The sequence below is a fragment of the Pleurodeles waltl genome, chromosome 10, assembly GCF_031143425.1.
Source record: "Pleurodeles waltl isolate 20211129_DDA chromosome 10, aPleWal1.hap1.20221129, whole genome shotgun sequence".
NCBI lineage: Eukaryota > Metazoa > Chordata > Amphibia > Caudata > Salamandridae > Pleurodeles > Pleurodeles waltl.
The window spans coordinates 1,063,220,067-1,063,240,515 of NC_090449.1; the positions used below are offsets into that span (position 1 = coordinate 1,063,220,067).

General features: G+C 45.3%; 1 protein-coding gene across 2 annotated transcripts in view; it reads left to right on the forward strand.

Annotated features, from left to right (window-relative positions):
- Positions 1-20,449, forward strand: part of DAZL (deleted in azoospermia like) — a 580,342-nt gene that overhangs the window by 161,139 nt on the left and 398,754 nt on the right. For both annotated transcript variants that reach the window (XM_069212083.1, XM_069212082.1), the window contains exon 4: positions 7,961-8,012. In XM_069212083.1, the coding sequence (XP_069068184.1) occupies positions 7,961-8,012 (52 nt within the window). The remainder of the gene's footprint in view (positions 1-7,960; positions 8,013-20,449) is intronic.

Here is a 20,449-nt window from a genome sequence, read left to right on the forward strand (position 1 = left end):
CTCTTTGGGGCTATCTTCTGATTATATTGTCTGCTTTTTTTTCTCCAGTATCCAACAGCTCTCTTCCAGAGGTCCTCATCAATAGCCATAAGCACTGAATATTCCCGCCAACGTGCAAAGACCCCGGAGCACATATAAACACACATGTATATACCTTAAATGTAGATGTAGAAGTAAAAATAGTGTAGAGAATCTTGGTACGTATATATCATATACATGTGCTAGCAATCATGCAGTCTATGTTGACAAACAGGCTAAAAATGCCCTATTTTTGTAAAGTTTTTCTTTAATAAAACTCTTTTACTAGAGTTCAAATGTTTCTGTAATCATAGAAGAGAGCATAGAAAGCACTATCAATCTCCTATAGAGAGAAACATGCAATGAAAATACAAAGGCATTATTAGCTAATAGGTTGCATTCAATTTAACATTGCAGAACCAAAGAACCTCCAGTATCCCACCGTGCCTCAAATGTGAGAGTGAGGTGACAGTTGGGCTACACTTGGGTCAGTTCTTTTTTTCCAGCTCCTTCTGTTAGGATCCTGGAGCATTGAGCTCTAATTTTCTGAGTTTTTTTTCTTTCCAGAAAAATTCTATTAATACTCAACTTTCTACATTTTACTTGACGTCTTTTTTTTTCCTTCATTTTCTGACTAAAATAACATTTTATTTTCTCTTAAAATGCCATCCCTTTTTTGTCAAATGCCCTGCTTGTGGCACAAGGAAGGATCAGGCTGATCCACACCCAGTCTGCATAGTGTGCCTGCCTCAAAGCCACTGTCCTGAGACCTGATATCACTGCCAGAATCTTTGAAAAAGAACATTGAAAGACAGAGAGAGGTTTTGGCTCCATGGCCTACTAGAGAGGGAGAAGACAACATCCACCTCTCTTCATAAGGTCTCCAGAGAAAAAAGTGCAACAGAAAAACGGTGAGCAAGATCTACCTCAGCAGGTAGGAAAATACCTGTTTGTTCTCAGTCAGCGTCAACATCAGTTCCGTCGTCGTCGCATCAACGTCATCAACCAATGTCGAGAAGCACTCGTCTGTCAACGGTGACACAATCGACGTCAAGGGATATGACTATGAAAACTCAGTCGACCTAAAAAGATACGTCTCCGCCGGTTGTCACCCTCCGCTTTGATGTCGAGCCAGCACCGGCATGCTGATACTCAGTCGAGGACATGACGTCACACAAGTCGATGTCAAGGCAAAGATCTGTTTATCTTGACGGGAACGAGGTGCCGTTTGACGTCAAGACACACACCACCGATGACATCACACTCTATGCCAAGACATTCGATGTTGAGATATGAGTGGTCTACGTCGACGACAGTGGACTGTCGTTCGACCTCGAGACACACCGCGTCTATTCGGTTGTCGCATTCAGGAGGTCAAGTCTTACCTATAAATCCAAGATGGTTGGAGAGACTTAACAAGAACCCGGCCCATCAATCTCCGGACTCGCAGTACTCTTGGATGCATTCTTCCTCAAGATCCCTTCCAAGGACACCATCACCAACGCCTCCAACCAAGCGAGCAACAGCACCGTCTTCTATAAGTCACCCCGCACCGCACAAAAGGCGCTGGACTCCTCGGTCACGCACAAGGAGTAGATCACCCCAAACATCCAAACAAAGATCACCTTAATTTTCCAGAGGATTTCGAAGTTCTGGATCCCATCACCAAGGACACGGATCACCTTCCTGGTCTACTGCATCTATGTCGTCTATTAAGATCTACTCACACACGTTAACAGTCACTCCTACGGCGAGAGTCTCTCCAGTGGACAACATAAACACCTTTTAATTAAGTGTTGGTCAGAGGAGCTCATAAGCTTAATATAGACCTCCCTGAACCTGCAGCGGCATCATCTGTAATATTTGAAACACTGCACTATTGCTTCTCTTCAAGGCATCTCCTTCCTCTGGTTCCAGGACTTTTGCAACCAGTCATGGATACATTCCTCACACCAGGAAGCTTATGTGCAGCACCGGCAAGAATTCTAAAGAAATACAAGGCCCCAGATCAGGGCCCATTATTTCTCTGAACCGATCCTCTGCTGGACTCTCATTTCAGCTGCAGCCAGGAAAACCAATTCAGTGGCGTCCTCATCAGCAGTTCCTCCAGATAAGGAAAGCAAACATCTGAACTCTTTGGGGAGAAAGATGTGTGGTACCTTTGCTTACTTTATGAAGGTATCTAGTACATCTGCACTTTTAGGAAGATACAGTAGATCTCCCTGGGATTCACTAACCAGGTTTGTCGATAAACTGACCAGAGAAGACAGGATTTCGAAGAAATCCCACAGGAAGGAGGTCTAGTAACCAATCAAGTAATTAGCGCGGCTGCAGACGGCTCGGGCCTAGCTGCATATGGGTATGCGCATAGTATATATGCAAGAGGATCATCTTGGCTCCGCCTAACAAGCCTCAAACCAGAGGCACAACATCGAATCATGAATCTCCCATTGACTGGGAATTCTCTATTTGGGTCCCACACAGACAAAGAAATGGCCAAAATGAAGTCTGAACTGGACACACTCAAGGTTGTCGGTCTAGAAAAGTGCAAGGAATGGCGCAGAAAACGATAGACGTCCATACCAGGAGAGGGTTCAAACCCCTCACTGGGCTAAAGACAACAGCAAAGGCAAGGACAACCTTTCAACCAGTCCCGAAAACAAACAATGGAACGAGGAGCAAACAGACATAATCAGTCTGCAGCTAAAACATCAGGGAAACAATGGGAAATCGCTTCTTCTGACCCTGTCACCCACTCCAGTAAGGGGAAGTATTACAAGTTATATAAGCGAGTGACGCTCCATAACCAAAGACAAATGGGTTCTAAATAGTGTCACAAATGGGTATTATCTATGTTTCAAATCACCTCTTCCTCCAGTACAACGAAGAAAAACAGCTGAGCTGATCATCAACAACCTCTCCTTCAAAAAGAGGTTCTCACTCTGCTACGAAAAAGGGCTGTTGAAGAAGTTCCACCTTCGCAGAGAGGAAAAGGGTGCACTCCCGCTATTTCAAGGTGTGGAAAAAAGGCTCAAACAGAGACTTCAGACCTATTTTAGATCTGAGACATCTCAACATGTACATTTGCAAAGAAAAATTCAGAATGCTTGCCCTTCATCAAATACTTCCCCAATTCCATCAAGGGGACTGGATGTGTTCAATAGAACTACAGGATGCATATTTTCACATCCCAGTGAAACACCGCCAATTCCTCTGTTTTGTATTTGCACCCCAACTCTACCAGTACAGGGTACTACCCTTTGGTTGAAAATCAGCCCGTGCACGTTTTCCAAGTGAATAGCAGTAGTAGCAGCACACCCAAGGAAGAAAAATGTTTTTATTTACCCATACCTTGATAATTGGCTACTGAAAAGCAGCACTTCAATTCAGATGATGCAACATCTCAAAATCAGCATGAATACCTTCAAGAATCTCGGTCTTCCAAGTAAATCTACAAAAGTCTATACAGACTCCAACCCAAAGGCCCCAATACTTAGGAGCAACACTGGATACAAACCTCGAAAAATGTATCCTTCAAAGGAGAGACTATTATCAACAGCGCAGAAGTGTCACAGCATCCTTCACACTCTGAGACCAACAGCCAGACAAATAGCATCACTCCTAGGTTCCATGGCCTCCTGCTTTTTCATTGTTCTGAATGCCAGGTTACACATGAGACACCTCCAAGAGAATTTGGAGGATCAGTGGTCAGTTTGCAGAGAAATGGGACGGCAGAATAATTCTGTCACTAGTGGTAAAAACTCACTATGGTGGACTCACCGACAGCATCTGTTAATAGGAGTCCCGTTTCATCAGAGCATTCCTACTCAAATGCTGGTGACGGATGCATCGCTTCAGGGCTGGGGGGTCCACATGGGCTCTTTCTAAGCTTAAGGACTGTGGTCGGACAAAGAGCAGCAATATCAATTCAACCTGCTAGAGTTGAGGGCAGTTCATCAAGCCCTCAAGTTTTTTTTACCCATCCATCAAGGATAACTTCATCTTAGTCCAAACCTACAACACTACCACAATGTAATATCTGAAAAAGCAGGGAGGTACACAATCTCGCCCTCTATCTCGAGAGTTGCAGACAATCTGGCATTGGCTACTAGCAAGGATGTTGTCGATCAGAGGTTCACCTCCTAGGAGCCCAGAACACACAAGTGGACTCTCAGCTGAAGCTTCTCAGACTCGCACGACTGGGTGCTTCACAATGACGTAAGAGTCATTTTTCAACAATGGGGGTATCCTCAGGTAGACCTGTTTGCCTATGAAATCAACAAAAAATGCCAAAACTTCGCATCCAGGTTTTACCGACCAGAGACAAAGGGGAATGCCCAGTTGATATAGTGGTCAGAGACATTTCTCTACACTTTTTCACCCATTTCCCTGATTCCCAGAGTGATCAAAAAATTCTACAGGGCCAAAACCAGGATGATACTGATAGCCTCAGAATTCCCCCGTACATGGAGGTACACGGATCTCCGCCACCTATCAGAAAATCCTCAAAGGAGGCTTCCGTGCAGACCGGATCTTCTCCACAAATTAGAGGGGAAGGTATTTCATCCCAACCTTCCCTCGCTGAGCTGGACAGCATGGCTCCTCAATTCCTGCAGTATAGTCCTCTACACCTCTCACAGAAATGCATAAACATTCTAAAGGAGTCCAAAAGACCTTCAACACGGCTCTCCTATTCATTCAAGTGAAAAAGATTCTACGTGTGGTATATCCAGAATGGCTCCAATTCAATTCTGGCTGAAGAGGAGGTTATTCTACTCTACCTCCTTCACCTTGCAAAATCAGGGCTGCAGTTTTCATCAATTAAGGTACATCTGTCAGCCATTGCTGCTTACTGAAAATCACCCTTTCAAGCATCATTCTTTACAATGTCAGTGGTTAAGGATTTTCTAGAGGGCTTAAGGAAAGTATTTCCACCAGTTTGTAGACCTTCCCCTCCATGGGAATTGAATGTGGTCTTGTCTAACCTCATGGCTCCACCCTTTGAGCCTATACACAAAGCCTCTTTGCAACAGCTTACATGGAAGACAGCTTTTCTTCTTGTTATTACTTTAGTCAGAAGAGTCAGCAAAATTCAGGCTCTCTGTCCTAAAGAACCTTACAAGGTTTTCATGATAACAGGCTTATGAGGACCCATCCTAGATTCCTAGCTAAAGTAGCGTCTGACTTCCATATTAACTAGACCATCTCTCTTCCAACATTCTTTCTCAAAACATATGTGCCAGCAGAGAGAACGTTTCACTCCCTAGACCTAAAAAGAGTGTTAAAATATTATCTTGATAAGACTAAAGATATAAGAGAATCGGACAAATTTGTAAATTATGGCCCCATGAGAACGGGCAAAGCTGCCTCAAAGCAAACTATTTCTAGGTGGATAGTCTCATGTATTGTATTTGCTTACCAATTGGCTAACAAACAATTGACTTCCAGACCCAAAGCCGATTCGACAAGAGGGCAAGGTGGCAACAACAGCCCTTCTGAAGAATGTGCCCATCTCCGAAATCTGCAAAGCCGCAACGTGGAGATCAGTACATTATTTTACAAGGCATTATTGTCTAGATTCAGATGCTAAGACAGACACACAAGTGGGTATGGCTTCTTTAAGAAATGTATGTAATTAGCATGAATAAACTGCCTGTTCATCCACCTCTTCGTCCGCAGGGGTGTGGGATGGGCTTGCTAATCTATTCAGTGCTTATGACTATTGATGAAGGTCCTCTGGAAGAGAAGGGTAAGGTACTTACCTGTAAATCCTAGTTCTCTTCCAGGTGAATCCTCATCAAAGTCATAAGCAACCCACCCGCCTCCCTGGACGTAATTCTGGAGGTACAGCAATTTAATCTTTTATCCTACTTCTCTCATAACCAAAATAAAAAAGTACTGACCTAACTGTAGCCCAACTGTCCCCTCACTCTCACCTATGAGGCATGGTGGGATACATACTGGAGGTTCTCAGGGCCTTAAAGGCACGGTGCTAGTTTTTTAGTTCGGCTATGTTAATTTGGATGCAGCCTATTGGCTAAATAATACATTTGTATTTTCATTGCAGTTTTCTCTCTAGAAGAGGTTGCTAGTGCTTCCTATTCTGTCTTCTATGATTACAGAAACGTTTTAACTCTAGTTGAAGAGTTTTATTAAAGACAAACTTAACAAAAATAAGGCATTTTTAGCCCGTTTGTCAACACAGACTGCATGATTGCTTGCAAATGATATGTATGTACCACAATTCTTTACACAATTTTTTCTTCTACATATACATTTAAGGTATATACATGTGTGTTTATATGTGCTCGGGATCCCTGCACGTGGGCGGGAATATTCAGTGCTTAGGACTTTGAGGATTCCCCTGGAAGAGAACTAGGATTTAGAGGTAAGTAACCTATCCTTATCAAGCACTGGGAAAACCCACATTTATGTATTTAATATGCAAATACATGCATAGAGTGACAGTCAGAGGCACCTTTCGTTGAAGTTTTAACAACAAAGAGCTGTCCAAGGGAGAGGGAGGAAGATATGAAATAGTTCGTCCTGTATTGCAGTCCACTGGATAAGAAAGGATACACCAAACAACCAATAGTATTAAACTACAATTTGGTAGGTAATCTCAGATTTGATTGTCAAACGTTAACCTCAAATGTGCAGTGTTTCAACCCCAACACTACTAAAAACTCTAAAGAAAAAAAGGTTTTGAGGCCTCAAGAAAATATAAACTGTTCTGATAGATTCTTTGAACACAATTTGATTATTTTTTTTCAGAATATGCAGAATTATTTTATAGCATATATATTACTTATGGATTTCTAAATGAAATCCATGGTTAAGGCAAAAATCATACAAAGCGCTGCTGCACAAAAAAAAAACTGCTAGCACTTTCAAAAACACATTTTTTCAGGGGCACTATTTGTATGTTTTAGTATGGAGCTAAAACTGTTTAATGTATTAATAGTTATGACTGAGTATGAGTAGCTTATGCAGATATCTTTTTAATAGGGTCAGTTTAAAAAGAACAGTACTAATGTTGGTACTTCTCGAGATTTATGTTCAAAGAATGTATTGAAGCATTTATTCGGGAAGAGTTTAATCAACCCCTCAATTTTTTTTTAACCTATGGCCAGTACAGTTAGGCCACATGAAAAGAACTCCAGGGTTGAGTGAAGATGTGATTGACGTCATCTCAAGCCAATGTCTGAAGTAGATTTATAAAAAAAAAGACCACTGGTTGTAATGGCCGACCCAAAGTCCACTGTATCTGCTGAAAACAATACATCTATGTAGAGACCGCTGCGCTGTCAAACTCGGTCCTAAAATGGCAGTGCTGTTTTTTTCAACCAAGTAAATGTCTCCTTTATCCTTTTAAGTATACACACATTTATCACTAGCATTGGCAAAGCCATTAGGTCTTGCTTTTGAAATACTTGTACAGAATTGTTGGCTTTGTCAGTGCTTTTTAACCAGTGGTCCAGGGACCCTGGATAGTCTGCAGCACCTACTCGTTCAATATTGACAGATAAAGTGCATGCAAATAAAGAAGCAGAATATAAAATAGTAAGTTTTGAAATGTTTCATGAATGTGGAGGAAGTTGTAATTGGAAGCCAAAAATTAAGTTGGTTGTACTTAAGTTGATTTGCGGTTCGTGATTTGTGGGAGCAGTACAAATGCATGTAACAGTATTTTTTTTTTAATGAGTGCTTGTGTTGTCTGAGTTTCAAATCATCTGCGTTGCTTAAGGTGATGTCTCTGACTTCCAGTAATGAATCAGTGGGGGGTCCAGGATTCAAATAATATTTAATGGGGTCCCTGGATTCCACTAACGATTAAGTGCAAGTCCCCAGAAGTCAAAAAGGTTCAAAGAAACACTGACCTAGGACATGATATTGTCTTGTTAATCGGATCCTGATTTTGATTACTGCTTGTTTGTTTTAGATATGGATTTGTTTCCTTTCATGATGATGTCGATGTGCAGAAGATTGTTGACGTAAGTGGCATGCCTAATTGAGAAGTGTTTACCACATTTATATATTTTTTCTACAAAATATTTTAGCTTTTTTTAAATTTATTTTTACGAGCACGTCTCAGCAATATGAGCTTCCTTTTTTTTTCCCCTCCGAAGCATATGTAAGAATATCTTTCCAAGGCAGGAAAAGAACATCATTATTTTGAACATAACAAGAGTTTAAAAAAAATAAAAAAACATTGAGTCCTGGGGTGCAGATGCACCACTGAGCGGTGATCTGTCAAGTGAACCCCAATTTTATGTTTCTATTCAATGTTAATAGGATTTATAAAGAGCATAGCTGCCCCAGCAAAGGGGCTTCCCAGCACTACCCACCGACCAAGCAAAACAACCCATAAGAGAGGAAAAAGAATAAGGGATGTCTAATAGATAAATGTGGGAAAGTAGCACCGTTCTGACAGTTACAGTCACTTTTGCCTGGTGTCAGTATGTTTAGATTGTAGTACACTGGGATCCTGCTAACCAGGACCCCAGTGTCAGTGCTCTGTCCCCTAAATTTAGTTAGTAAACAACTTTTACACCCCACAATTGGCATACTGGTGCACCCATGTAAGTCCCTGGTATGTGGTACTTATCTACCCAGGTCATTGGTACACCAGGGGGTCCCCCAGGGGCTGCAGCATGTATTGTGCCACCCAGGGGGGCCCATGCAAACTCTTGATTACAGGCCTACCATTGTTACGATTCACCCTGGGCTTACCGTCGAGGTTGGTGAGAGGTGGTGAACGGCCCCGGTTCCTGGAGGTCCTGCTTTGGCCGAGGTAGGGGCGACCCCTTCCGGTAGCCACGGTGCTGTTTGACAATAGTACGCCACTACAGTCCGTGCCCTCCAGAAGGAGTCCCAGAGGAAGAAGGAGGACCCAAGGACGTTAGGACGGAAGATACTGGAGTTCAGGAATACTGGAGACGAAAGACAGGTCAATAACTGAATAACTGGCTTCACAAGAGGAAACCAGCCGGAGCGTGACTACCACCACAGGAGTGTTGCAACGCAATGAGAAAGAAGCTAGATTCCCCTTATGTACCCCTAGACAGGAAGTGAAAAACAGGAAGTAAAAATACCACCATCTTGGATTGGGGAAAAGTCATGATTAATGATAGAGAACATGCATCTAGAAAAGAGAAGTAATGCATGCAGGGAAGAGAGGATGTGAACAGCATGCTGGGAAAGGGAAAAGCATGCATAAAAGGCAATCATGTGCATGCATTCGGCTTTTGCCAGTGTGACCGGTAAGTGAGGGCAAAGAGGGTTTACCTGGGTGTCCCAAACGTGTAAAAAATGAGTGTTGTGCGTGCTGAATGCGCTATGCGCGGCCGGTTTGAGACCCAACTCGGAGTCTCTTCCCCTGCCGCGTCTGCCCTGGAAACGGCGGACGAAGAAAGGGGGCGCGGCGAGTGCCGCGACCCCTGACTCGAGCCGCGGCTTCCCCCGCAGCCTGTTTGCAGGCCGCAGCGTCTCCAAAGTGCCGCGCCGCGGCGAGACAACCATTGCAGCCTGTGTGAAATGGTGCATGCAACTTTTACCCGAGATGTAAGGTTCTCTCGTAGTGGATTTTTGTGTATAGTCATAAGCACTGAATAGTCCTGCCCACATGCGGGGACCCCGGAGCACTTCTTTAAAACATCTTATTAAGTGGAAGTTTTTGCCCTTTTCTTTAGTAAGGCCAGTAAAGACATCTAGGAAAGAGACAAGTAATACAGCCTGTGTACATGGGCTTTGCTGGCGGAAGTCTTCATTGTAAATCAAAAAAGGAAGGGTTGCTTATGACTTGTCATGGAAGTTTCCCCACAAGAGAACTGGAGTCACAGATAAGAAACTGTTCTTCTGTCGTAGGGGATTTCCATGTATAGTCATAAGCACTGTATAGAATAGCAAGCCCATCCCTACAGAGAGCGGAGAAAGAGACAAGATGAATGAGAAAATTTAAGCTAATAGGTTACTGAGGGAAGCCTGCCCTACTTGACCGTCTGCTCTAGCGTCAGTCCAGGCAGTAGTGTTTAGTGAATGTGTGAACTGATTTCCAGGTTGCTGCTTTGCAAATCTCTGGGATAGGAATATTGCGCAGCAAAGCAGTAGTAGCTGCTTTCCCTCTAGTAGTGTGTGCTTTTGGTCTAGCAGGGGGTGTTTTCTTAGCTTTTTGATAGCACAGTAAAATACATGAGACTATCCATCGCAAAATGGATTGCTTAGGAGGTGGCTAAGCCTGTACGGAGGCGACCATAGTTGTTAACCAATTGGTCTGATTTGCGGACGCTTCGTGTCTTGTCAAGGTAGAATTTAAGAACTCGTTTTGCATCCAGGGAATGGAGAGCTTTTTCCGCTGGAGTAGAGGGATTCTGAAAGAATGTTGGCAAAGATATTGTTTGGTTGACATGGAAATCCGAAACCACCTTGGGGAGGAATTTTGGACGAGTCCTCATGACTACTTTGTTAGAATGAAATACGGTGTATAGTTTGTGCGAACAGAGGGCCTGGATTTCACTAACTCTACGGGCACTTGAGATTGTGATTGCTACCAGGAAATCAGTTTTCCAAGATAAGTGTTGAATAGAGGCCTTATGTATGGGTTCGAAGGGATCTTGCATAAGGCGTGAAAGAACTATATTTAGCTTCCATGGAGAAGGGCGCGTAATGGGAGGAAAGACCTTTTTCAAACCCTCTAAGAAATCCTTGATGACAGGGATTCTGAAAAAAAGAGGTTTGTGTAGGACATATGCAGTATGAGCTGCCAGGTGGACTTTAATATAAGAGAATTGCAAGCCAGATTGTGCCAAATGGAGTAAGTATGGAAGAATAACATTTTAACCATAAGCAAAATCTCTTCCAATTGAAGGCATAGGCGGAGCGCTTGGAAAGCCACTTCGCCTCTCTGAGGATGTCCATGCAGTCTTGCGGCAGATTCAAATGTCCATAATGCATTAGCTCAGGAACTATGCTGCCACACTCAGAGGAGAGATTGGGGTGCACCATCTGGCCTCCGAATTTCATCAGTAGATCTGGTCTGCATAGCAGCTTGAGATGTGGACGGAAGGACTGGTGAAGGAGGTCCGTGAACCACCATTGACGTGGCCACCCCGGAGTTATGAGTATCATCTTGGCTCTCGAGTGGGACAGCTTGATAAAGCTGCTGGGATTAGAGGAATTGGCAAAAAAGTGTAGAGAAATCTGCCGGATCAGTTGATCCACAGAGCATTCCCCAGGGTCCGTGGCTAGAAGTACCTCGATACTAAGCTTTGGCATTTTGGTGTTTTCTGCGGTGGCAAACAAGTTGATGGCTGGAGTTCCCCACTGTTGAAATATGTCTTCAACGACTTTGTCGTTTGAGACCCACTCGTGGTTTTCTTGGAGGAGTCTGCTGAGAGAATCAGCTTGAGTATTTTGTACTTCTGGAAGGTGAGTTGCAGTTACCGATAAATCCCTGGCAAGAAGACATCTCCAGATTATATGGGCTTTGTGAGGCAAGGGCCTGGACCTCATCCCTCCCTGCTTGTTGAGGTAGTACATGACTGTTGTATTGCATGTCTGAACAAGCACAGTGTTGGCACTGAATGATGGAAGGAACGCTTTCAGCACCAGATCCCCTGGTGCAGCTCTACGAGTAGATGTGATATGTCGATTCTTTCTGCAACCACTTACCCTGAATTTGGAGGTGGCCCTGTGGGCTCTCCATCCTAGGAGAGAGACATCCGCAGCTATGGTTTGTGGAGGAATCTCCTGATGGAATGGTGTTCCTCGCAGGATATTGGTTTGAGAGCACCACCATTTAAATGACAGTTTCACGTGATGGGATAGCTGAATCCTGTTGTCCCAATTGCCTGTCAGTTGGTCCCATTGGTCCTCGAGGCATTCCTGCTAGAGTCTCATGTGGAGATGGGCATTCGGTGTGAGAAATATGCAGGAAGCCATAAAGCCGATGAGAGAAGATACTGTTCTCACGGTTGGATGAGAGGTTTTCATGAGAGATTGAGCTTTCCGAAGGATTGATAAGCGTCTCTCCTCCAAAGGATACATGTCTGCTCGGAGGGTGTTGACGGAGGCCCCCAGGTAGTGTATCATTTGCACTGGGGCAGAGGTTAATTTCACATGGGTGACCTGAAAACCCAGCTGTTGCAGGAGATTGCAAGTCCAATTGTAAGTTGAACCTCTTGAAAAGTGGACACCTTGATTAGCCAATTGTCTAGGTATGGGTAGACAAATACATTGTGCTTTCGGAGGTAGGCAGCAACCTCTGCCATGCATTTGGAGAATGTTCTGGGTGCTGACTTTAGACCCTGTGGAAGCACTTGGTACTGTTAATGGTTGTGCCTCACTACGAACCTCAAGAATTTTCGATGCTTTCTGGCTACTGATATATACAAGTATGCACCTTGAAGATTGATGGAGCAGAGCCAATCCCCTTGATATAGTTGAGGGTAGACTTGGTGTAATGCCAGCATCCTTCATTTTTCTCGCCGAATCCACTTGTTGGCCAGTTTGAGGTTGAGAATTGGGCTGAAAGTACCTGGAGTAAATCCTGGCTCCTTATTGATGAGGAGGAATGGGCTCCACCGCCTACTTCTGTAATACAATGTTTACCTCTGCTTATAATTGTGGAATTTGGAATCTGTAACGTTTTGGAGGAATAGACAGTGGGGGACTGGTGAATCTGAGATAAACAATATTCAGAACCCCCAGCGTCTTGCGTGATGTTGGTAATGTTGGATGCTTCGGAAAATACATACTCTGTGAGGATCTGTCTTGGCCTTTTTTCTCTCACAGTCTGGACACTTCTTTAAAAAAAAAAAAATTGCATTTTTTGTAATAAAGCACACAAATTCCTGTCAGAAAGTGACAGAAAAAGGTGGGATAAGACCATAGATGTAGATTGTACGAGTTGACAGTAAAATTCACAGGTGAATTTTCTTGAAAAGAAAAAATAAGGAAAAAATGGCCGTGCTCAATGCTCCATGGAGCCGGAAAAAAGAATTAAAGCAACTGCCACTAGCTGTGCATGATGGGATACTGGTGGTCTGTGAGTTCTTAAAGGCACAGTCTCTATTTTAGCCATATAATTGCAGCCTATGGAGCTACTCTGTCCTCCTCTCCTTCATCTATCATGCAAAAGGGGATTGTGAGGGAGATTCATTCTGTTTACAATAACACTCAGATTATAATGTGCTGTACCTTTTTTGATTTCAGATGAAGAATTCAGCCAGCGTAGCGTTGCCTATGTACATAGACTGCATTATTTGTCTCTTTCTTAAGTGTCTTTACAGACCTTCCTGAAGAAGGGTGAAAACTTCCACTTAAGATATTTTAAAGAAATGCTCTGGAGTCCCCGTATGTGGGTGGGACTGTTCAGTGCTTATGACTTATCTGGGAAATTATCTTACAAGAGAAGTGGAGTTACAGGTAAGATACTGTTCCTTTTGTCTTATATCCTGGTCACAACTCTGACCCTAAAGGTCACCCCTAAGGTAGGCCCTTGAGCCGAAGGGCAGGGTGCGTGGTTCTCAGTGTGAGGCCACCCCTGCATGAGCAGAGGTGCCCCTACAAACACCAGGCTCCATTTTCTGGGCTTTGAAAGTGCAGTGAAGCCATCTTAAGGTATGCAGTGGACACTAGTCATCACAAGATGTATAACTGCATAATGGCTTCACCGAACCTTAGCATGTTTGGTATCAAACATGTTGGAATCATGCAACTACACTGATTCCAGTGCTAGTTGCATGATACCATGGGCTTTGGGGGTTCCCTAGGGGATCCCTATCCCTCAGTTTTTCCTGTACAGCCTTGCTGGGTCTGCAACCTGTGCTGCAGCTCACCCCAGACACTATTCTGACCTGCTGCTGCTAAGCCTACCTCAGGCAAAGGAAGGCAGAACAAAGAATTTCCTGTAGTGGAAAGGTGTGAACACCTCCTAAATAGGTGTCTCTGGGCTGGATGTGCCTCTTGAGCGCCACCTGACTGCCTTAAGGGGCACATTTGGTGCCCTGCATGCATAATCTAGTTTACTGCAGTGCTGGAGCCCCTGGCTCCTTCTCTGCCATGAAGCCACACAAAGGACAGGGGAGTGACCACCCCCACTGTCCAGCTCCTCCCCTAGGGTGGTGCCCAGAGCTCTGCCAAGTGGCCACTTGAATCTGCATCTTGAAAATAAGATGCGCAGAGGTCCCTGAGAGCATTTGATTGATAAGTCCTGCTGGGTGACATCCCTGACCACCCCTGATAGGGTGGGTCCCTGTAGAATGTGACCAACCCCGTTCCTGGCTTACTTAAGGGCTCTCCTGTGGGTGAGACATAAATTTGTCTGCAAAACTGCAAGCCTCCTCTGCAAGCCTCCTCTGCAATCTGGGCACCGGAGCCTCTGCTGTTCTTTGCTGGAGGTGAGAGCAAGACTGTAACCAGTAGGAAGGCTCCTACTGCATTTTTGTTTCCAAGTTCTTCAAAACTTCTGCAACCTCTTTGGCTGTGCATCCTCCAGAGTCACAAGGACTCTTGCCTGCAATTAGGAAAGCAAGAAGTTATCTCCCTTGGAGTGAAGGAGTCACTCCCCTGCATCCACAGGCACCTCATCTTCAATGACCGGTGTGTGAATTCTGCTGTCTCACGGACTCTTATAGGGCTCTACAACACAGGAGGTGCTTCTGTGGCTCTCCTGAGGTCTGACCTGTGTTCTTGGCAACTGAGAAGTCTGTGGTCCCTAGCTGAAGCTGCCTGGCTGGAACCCCTGTGCACTGCGTCTGTTTGTCGTTGCCAAGGCTTGTTGGCTCTTCAGTCTGAAGACCTCCTAGCTCCAAGGAGCCCTGACCTCCAGCACTCTCCAACTCCCTCCAGCTCCAAGAACAAATTAATCGCTGAAACTCGTGGATGTGGGCATCCCTCTTTGCTGTGCTGCTAAGGCCTCTCTGTGACTCCCTGCTGCCATAGGGCCCTGCTGGCTCTTTTGCTTGCTGAGGTCTGACCCTGACCTTCCTGCAAAGGTTGGGTCACCTGGACTTTGCTGGTCCCCACAAATCCTGCATCTTTGTGCAAATCCTTCCTGCATTTGCCAAAGCTTGTTGGTGGCCCCACTGACCCCTCTGCAATCCGACGACTGGTATGGGACAGCTCGTAGATGATTCCAGGGGACTTCCTGCATCACTTGGACTCCACAGCTGTACTTCTTTGACCGTCCAACAGGAAAGCATCTCAAAGAAGGATGTGCATTGCCCTCCTGTACTGCCTGGGCACCTCCGGGTGGTCTGGACTCTGTCCCCACTTTCCTTGCATCCGCTTCTTCAGGAACCAGTGCTAGGGTTCCTCCGACCTGGTCCACAGGTCACTACAGCAGCTGGACAACCGAGGTCCCCATTGACTTCAACAGGAGGTTCTAATACAATTTCACCCTTGTGCACCTGGGTTCCCTGCTGTAGGTACTCCACTGTTCTGGTTATCCATGGGTGGGAGCACTAGCCAATCTCCCTCGTCCCAACAGGTTTTCTCGGGGTCCTCTGGGAAGGGTCCTAGAACTCAAACTCAGGAATTTCAACTCTGTACATTGGCGCCTGGGGAATCCTAGCTACGTATCTTGGGTGTTCCTGTGCTTCCCCAGTCCCAAGGGTCCTTGGGTGGTAGTTTGGGGTTGGGAGTGATAACTCGCATTCCATTTACTTAGTATATGGTTTGCCCCCCGCCCCAATAGGGGCACATGTTACATATGCCTGAACATACCTTTTTTGAAGTACCTTTTTGTATGATCGTGTCTCCGGTTAGGAGATACCAAAGTTTTATAGTGTGTGTTAAAATAAATCTAGAATATTTTTCTAACACTGGTCTGGTTCTTTCTTGTGCACATCACTGACTGACCTATGTGGAATCTGCAACTGCTTTATACCCTCTGGATAAGCTTTGGCTGCTCTCCACAGCTACCCTATTGAGATCTCTGGTTATCTAGAACCTCCTACACTATCACTAAGAGTTGCTTGGACTCAGTACAGGGTGCCTCACCGATAGGTGTACACCATATACTGAGCCGGCCTCCTACAGTAAAGAGCCAGGTATTGACCTTGTTCCTAAAATCCAGATGGCTCTGGGTATTGCTTAGCGCACAGACAAATTGTTCCAGAGGGCTGGGGCTAATACTTGAAAAGAGCGGCCACCGCATTTTACCTCTTAAATGGCGGAGTGGTTGCCCAATTAAGCTGAGCCGAGCACAGTGCTCTCTTAGGAAAATAGCGCTGCATTAGATTGAGCAGAATGGGGGCACTAGAAGTATTCATGATCTTGTGTTCCGTGGTGAGAGCTTTAAATTGGGTGTGCCTCTCAATAGGGAGCTAACGAAGTTTGCGAAGCAGTCCTGAAGCGAGACATAATTTGGATTTGGGGTGGGGTGGGGGGGGCGGGACTACAACCTAGCTGCCGCATATTTGATCAACTGTAGTCTCTTTAGAACAGATTTTTTTGCAGCCAAGGTACAAAATGTTGCAGTAGTCCAAGCGTGATAAAATGGGGGGATTGAATGATCAGTTGGCAATTATTAGGTTGAAGTAGGCCAATAATGGGTTTCAGTCTTCTCAACAGGCCTTCTGAAACAAGTGCCTGCCAGAGTGGTTACTTGCATGTCGTAGTGAAGAGAGTTGTCCACCCAGATTCCCTGGTTTTTCACAGATGTTTAAGGTGAGGGAGGGCGCCCAAAACTATCCGGCCACCAGGAGTGTCCCCATGATAGGGTGTGTTGACCGAACAGCAGGATCTCTGTTTTACTGGAAATCGGCTTTAGACAGTTGTCTGCCATCTATCCAGCCACTGATAGCCTACAGCTCTGAAAATTTGAAAGGTTTTGGGGGGAATCGGCAGAAAAGGAAAAGGGCAGCTGAATATCATCAACATACGAGACGATGGGGGTCATACCAGGCATTCTCCCAACCATTCTCTTTGACATTCCAACAGTAAGACTGGTGTCCAGTTAGTAGGCTTGAATATCGACTTTAGGTGGGAAGCTTTCACGGCACACTATCATGCGAGAAAAGTGGGAGCCATCATGTCTGGCTCCAACGTGATTGACGAGTGGTGGGTGTAGCATCAAGGTCACCTACTATGTCTTCCGCAGGAGAGGGGACAGGCTCTTGCTCATCATACAGTGCATTGCCTGCCAGCTTTTCCAGCACACTCCTCGACATCCCTCTCAGCATTATCATCTTTGCGCACTTTACACAGTCTACTCTCCTCAGCCGCTGCCCACTCCAGACAGTCAGCTTTCCATCTACCTAATCTTGGTCTCTCAGAACTGGCCCAGCGTATTGCTATGCATCGTTGCATGAGTACCAGTTCCAGCTGTGCAAACCTATATCTCATCTTTTTGCCCTTTTGTGGGTAATGGTAGTAGACACGATGCAGTGGCAGACTGAGGGTTCCATCTGTTGTGCCATTACCCTACAGACTTACAACTGTACTTCCTCCCAAAATTGCCTGACCGGCAAACAGTCCCAGGCCACATGATCAAATCTGCCGGGCTTTTACTGCATCTGGCACAGCAGGCAGGGCGCGACTGATTTGCTCTATGCAAGTGCTGCACGGGTAGGTAAGCCCTCTTTATAAAACAAAATTTCACTAGCTTGAATCGGGCATTGTTGGGCACCTTCCTAACCTTCAAGAGGGTTTTGTACCATTCTCTATCAGTAAGGGAGGTCTCTAGCATGTCACCCCAGGCTGTCCGTCCACAAGTGAGATTTGTCTGTCTATCGCTTTTCAGGGCCTTATTGAAGCGGGAGATGATTCCCGGGTCTAGGGTCAATTGCAGTACCGAGGATAGCCCCGGCTTGTCCACATAACAGTTCCATATCCCTCGCACAGTGCGGGATATACTTTGATAATGTAGTAATTGACGTCTCTAAGATATCTTATAGTGGATCTCGACTTTGGCTGGCGACATGAAGGTACCATTAAGGTATAAATTACTTGCGTTACACCAGCCACCCATCATCCACTGGGCAAAATCCATGGCTTCCCAGAGGTGCCGAAAGGGGAGCAGCCACCAGAGTGGAAGAAGTTTGGCAAATGGGGCATGCTGAAGGACTCTGCGAACCACTCTTTCCCAGACTTGGGTCACCTGTCTAACTATCAGCTGGCCAGCTGTTCCCACCGATCAAGAGTTGTGGCAGCTGGTACGTTCCAATGGAGCCAGACAGCAGGTCCTTCTCCCAATTGGGGTTTTCGTCACACCACATTGCGGCATGTTGCAGTCGCCCCCACAAAATAATACAACTGAAGATCAGGAAGTCCTAGACCACTCTGTTCTAGGTCTAATTTCAGGATTTTGAGATGGACCCTGCACCTTTTGCTTGCCCACACCAATTTCACCAATAGTTAATCTATCAGCTTAAACACCGATGCGGGCAGGGTGCAGAATTAGTTTAGCAAAATGTGAAGGCAGCGAGGCAGTAGCACCATTATACTCCGAGCTACTCTGCGCATTACAGATAGCAGCTCAGTCCAGAAACGGACCGATTTTTGTAAACTTGATTCCACTCTGCCCATTTTTAGTTTGTGTTGTAGGTGCGGATCATGAGCAATCTGTAGACCGAGGTAACGGAAATTCCTTAACTCCCATGGGAGGCCTACCTGTGGAAGGTCTTCAGTGGTGTTTGCAGCCAGTGTGGGTAGCGAAAATAGTATTGTTTTGTGATGGTTTATCAGGAGCCCCAATACCCTGCCAAAGTTCTACATTAACTGCGGTAGTTGTGGGACCGACTGTTCAGGCTCCGACACATATATTAATGTAATCAGCATACTTCATACTTAGACACAATGGGGATCTGATCACCCACCTGTGTGTGTGTGTGTGTGTGTGTGTGTGTGTGTGTGTGTGTGTCTCTCTCTCTCTCTCTCTCTCTCTCTCTCTCTCTCTTCTTCTTCTCCCCCCCCCCCACTCTCTCTCGCTCCCTTGGCTAGGGCAAATAGGAGTGGAGATAATGGGTAGCCTTGTCATGTGCCCTGTTCTATGTGAAGGATCTCTGAAACCTTGGATCCCACCCACACCATCGGTGCATGGTAGGGAAGCTGCAGCCAGGCCACAAAGTTTTCGCCAAGTCCCATCTGTCGAAGCACCTCACACAAATGAGGCCAAGAGAGGGTATCCAATGCCTTTTCAATGTCTTAGGCTGTAAGGGCACCCCTTTGGGCTGTAGAACGTGCGGCGTGCATAACGTGACCGACGTCTCAAATTCATCTGTATGCCACGTCCTGGGATGAAACCGCATTGATCTGCAGGAACCAGTTGCATGAGGACCCTACTCAATCGGAGGGCCAGTGTCCTAGCCAATAATAACTTTACATCCTCATTAAGTATTGACCGTGGCCTGTACAAGCCAGGATCAGTGGGGTCTTTCTATTCCAGGGGATCCTCATCAATAGTCATAAACATTGAATATTTCCCGCCCCGTGCGGGGATCCCGGAGCATATTTAACCCCTTAGCTGCTGGGCCTTTCCCCCCCCCCCAGTGCTGAGCCCTTTTTTGGCTATTTGGGGTAGTTCGCGCTTAGGGCTTCATAACTTTTTGTCCACATAAGCTAACCACGCCAAATTTGCGTCCTTTTTTTCCAACATCCTAGGGATTCTAATGGTACCCAGAGTTTGTGGTTTACCCTGGAGGAGACCAAGAAAATAGCCAAAATACAGTGAAAATTTAGTTTTTTCCAAAAAAAATTGAAAAAAGGGCCGCGGAAGAAGGCTTGTGGTTTTTTCCCTGAAAATGCCATCAACAAAGGGTTTCTGGTGCTGAAATCACTATCTTCCCACCTTTCAGGAACGGGCAGACTTGAATCAGAAAACCACATTTTCCAACACAAATTTGGCATTTTACTGGGACATACCCCATTTTTACTATTTTTGGTGCTTTCAACCTCCTTCCAGTTAGTGACAGGAATGGGTGTGAAACCAATGCTGGATCCCGGAAAGCTAAACATTTCTGAAAACTAGACAAAATTCTGAATTCAGCAAGGGGTCATTTGTGTAGATCCTACAAGGTTTTCCTACAGAAAATAACAGCTGAAATAAAAACATATTGAAATTGAGCTGAAAACAGCCATTTTTCTTTGTTTTACTCTGTAACTTTTTCCTGCGATGTCAGATTTCTGAAAGCAATATACCGTTTTGTCTGCTGGACTCTTCTGGTTGCGGGGATATAAAGGGCTTATAGGTTCATCAAGAACCCTAGGTACCCAGAGCCAATAAATGAGGTGCACCCTGCAGTTGGTTTTCATTCTGTACTGGGTATACAGCAATTCATTTGCTGAAATATGAGGAGTGAAAAAGAGGTATCAAGAAAACCTTTGCATTTCCAAAATGGGATCAAGATAAGGTTTTGAGGAGCAGTGGTTACTTGCACATCTTTGAATTCCGAGGTGCCCATACTAGCATGTGAATTGCAGGGCATTT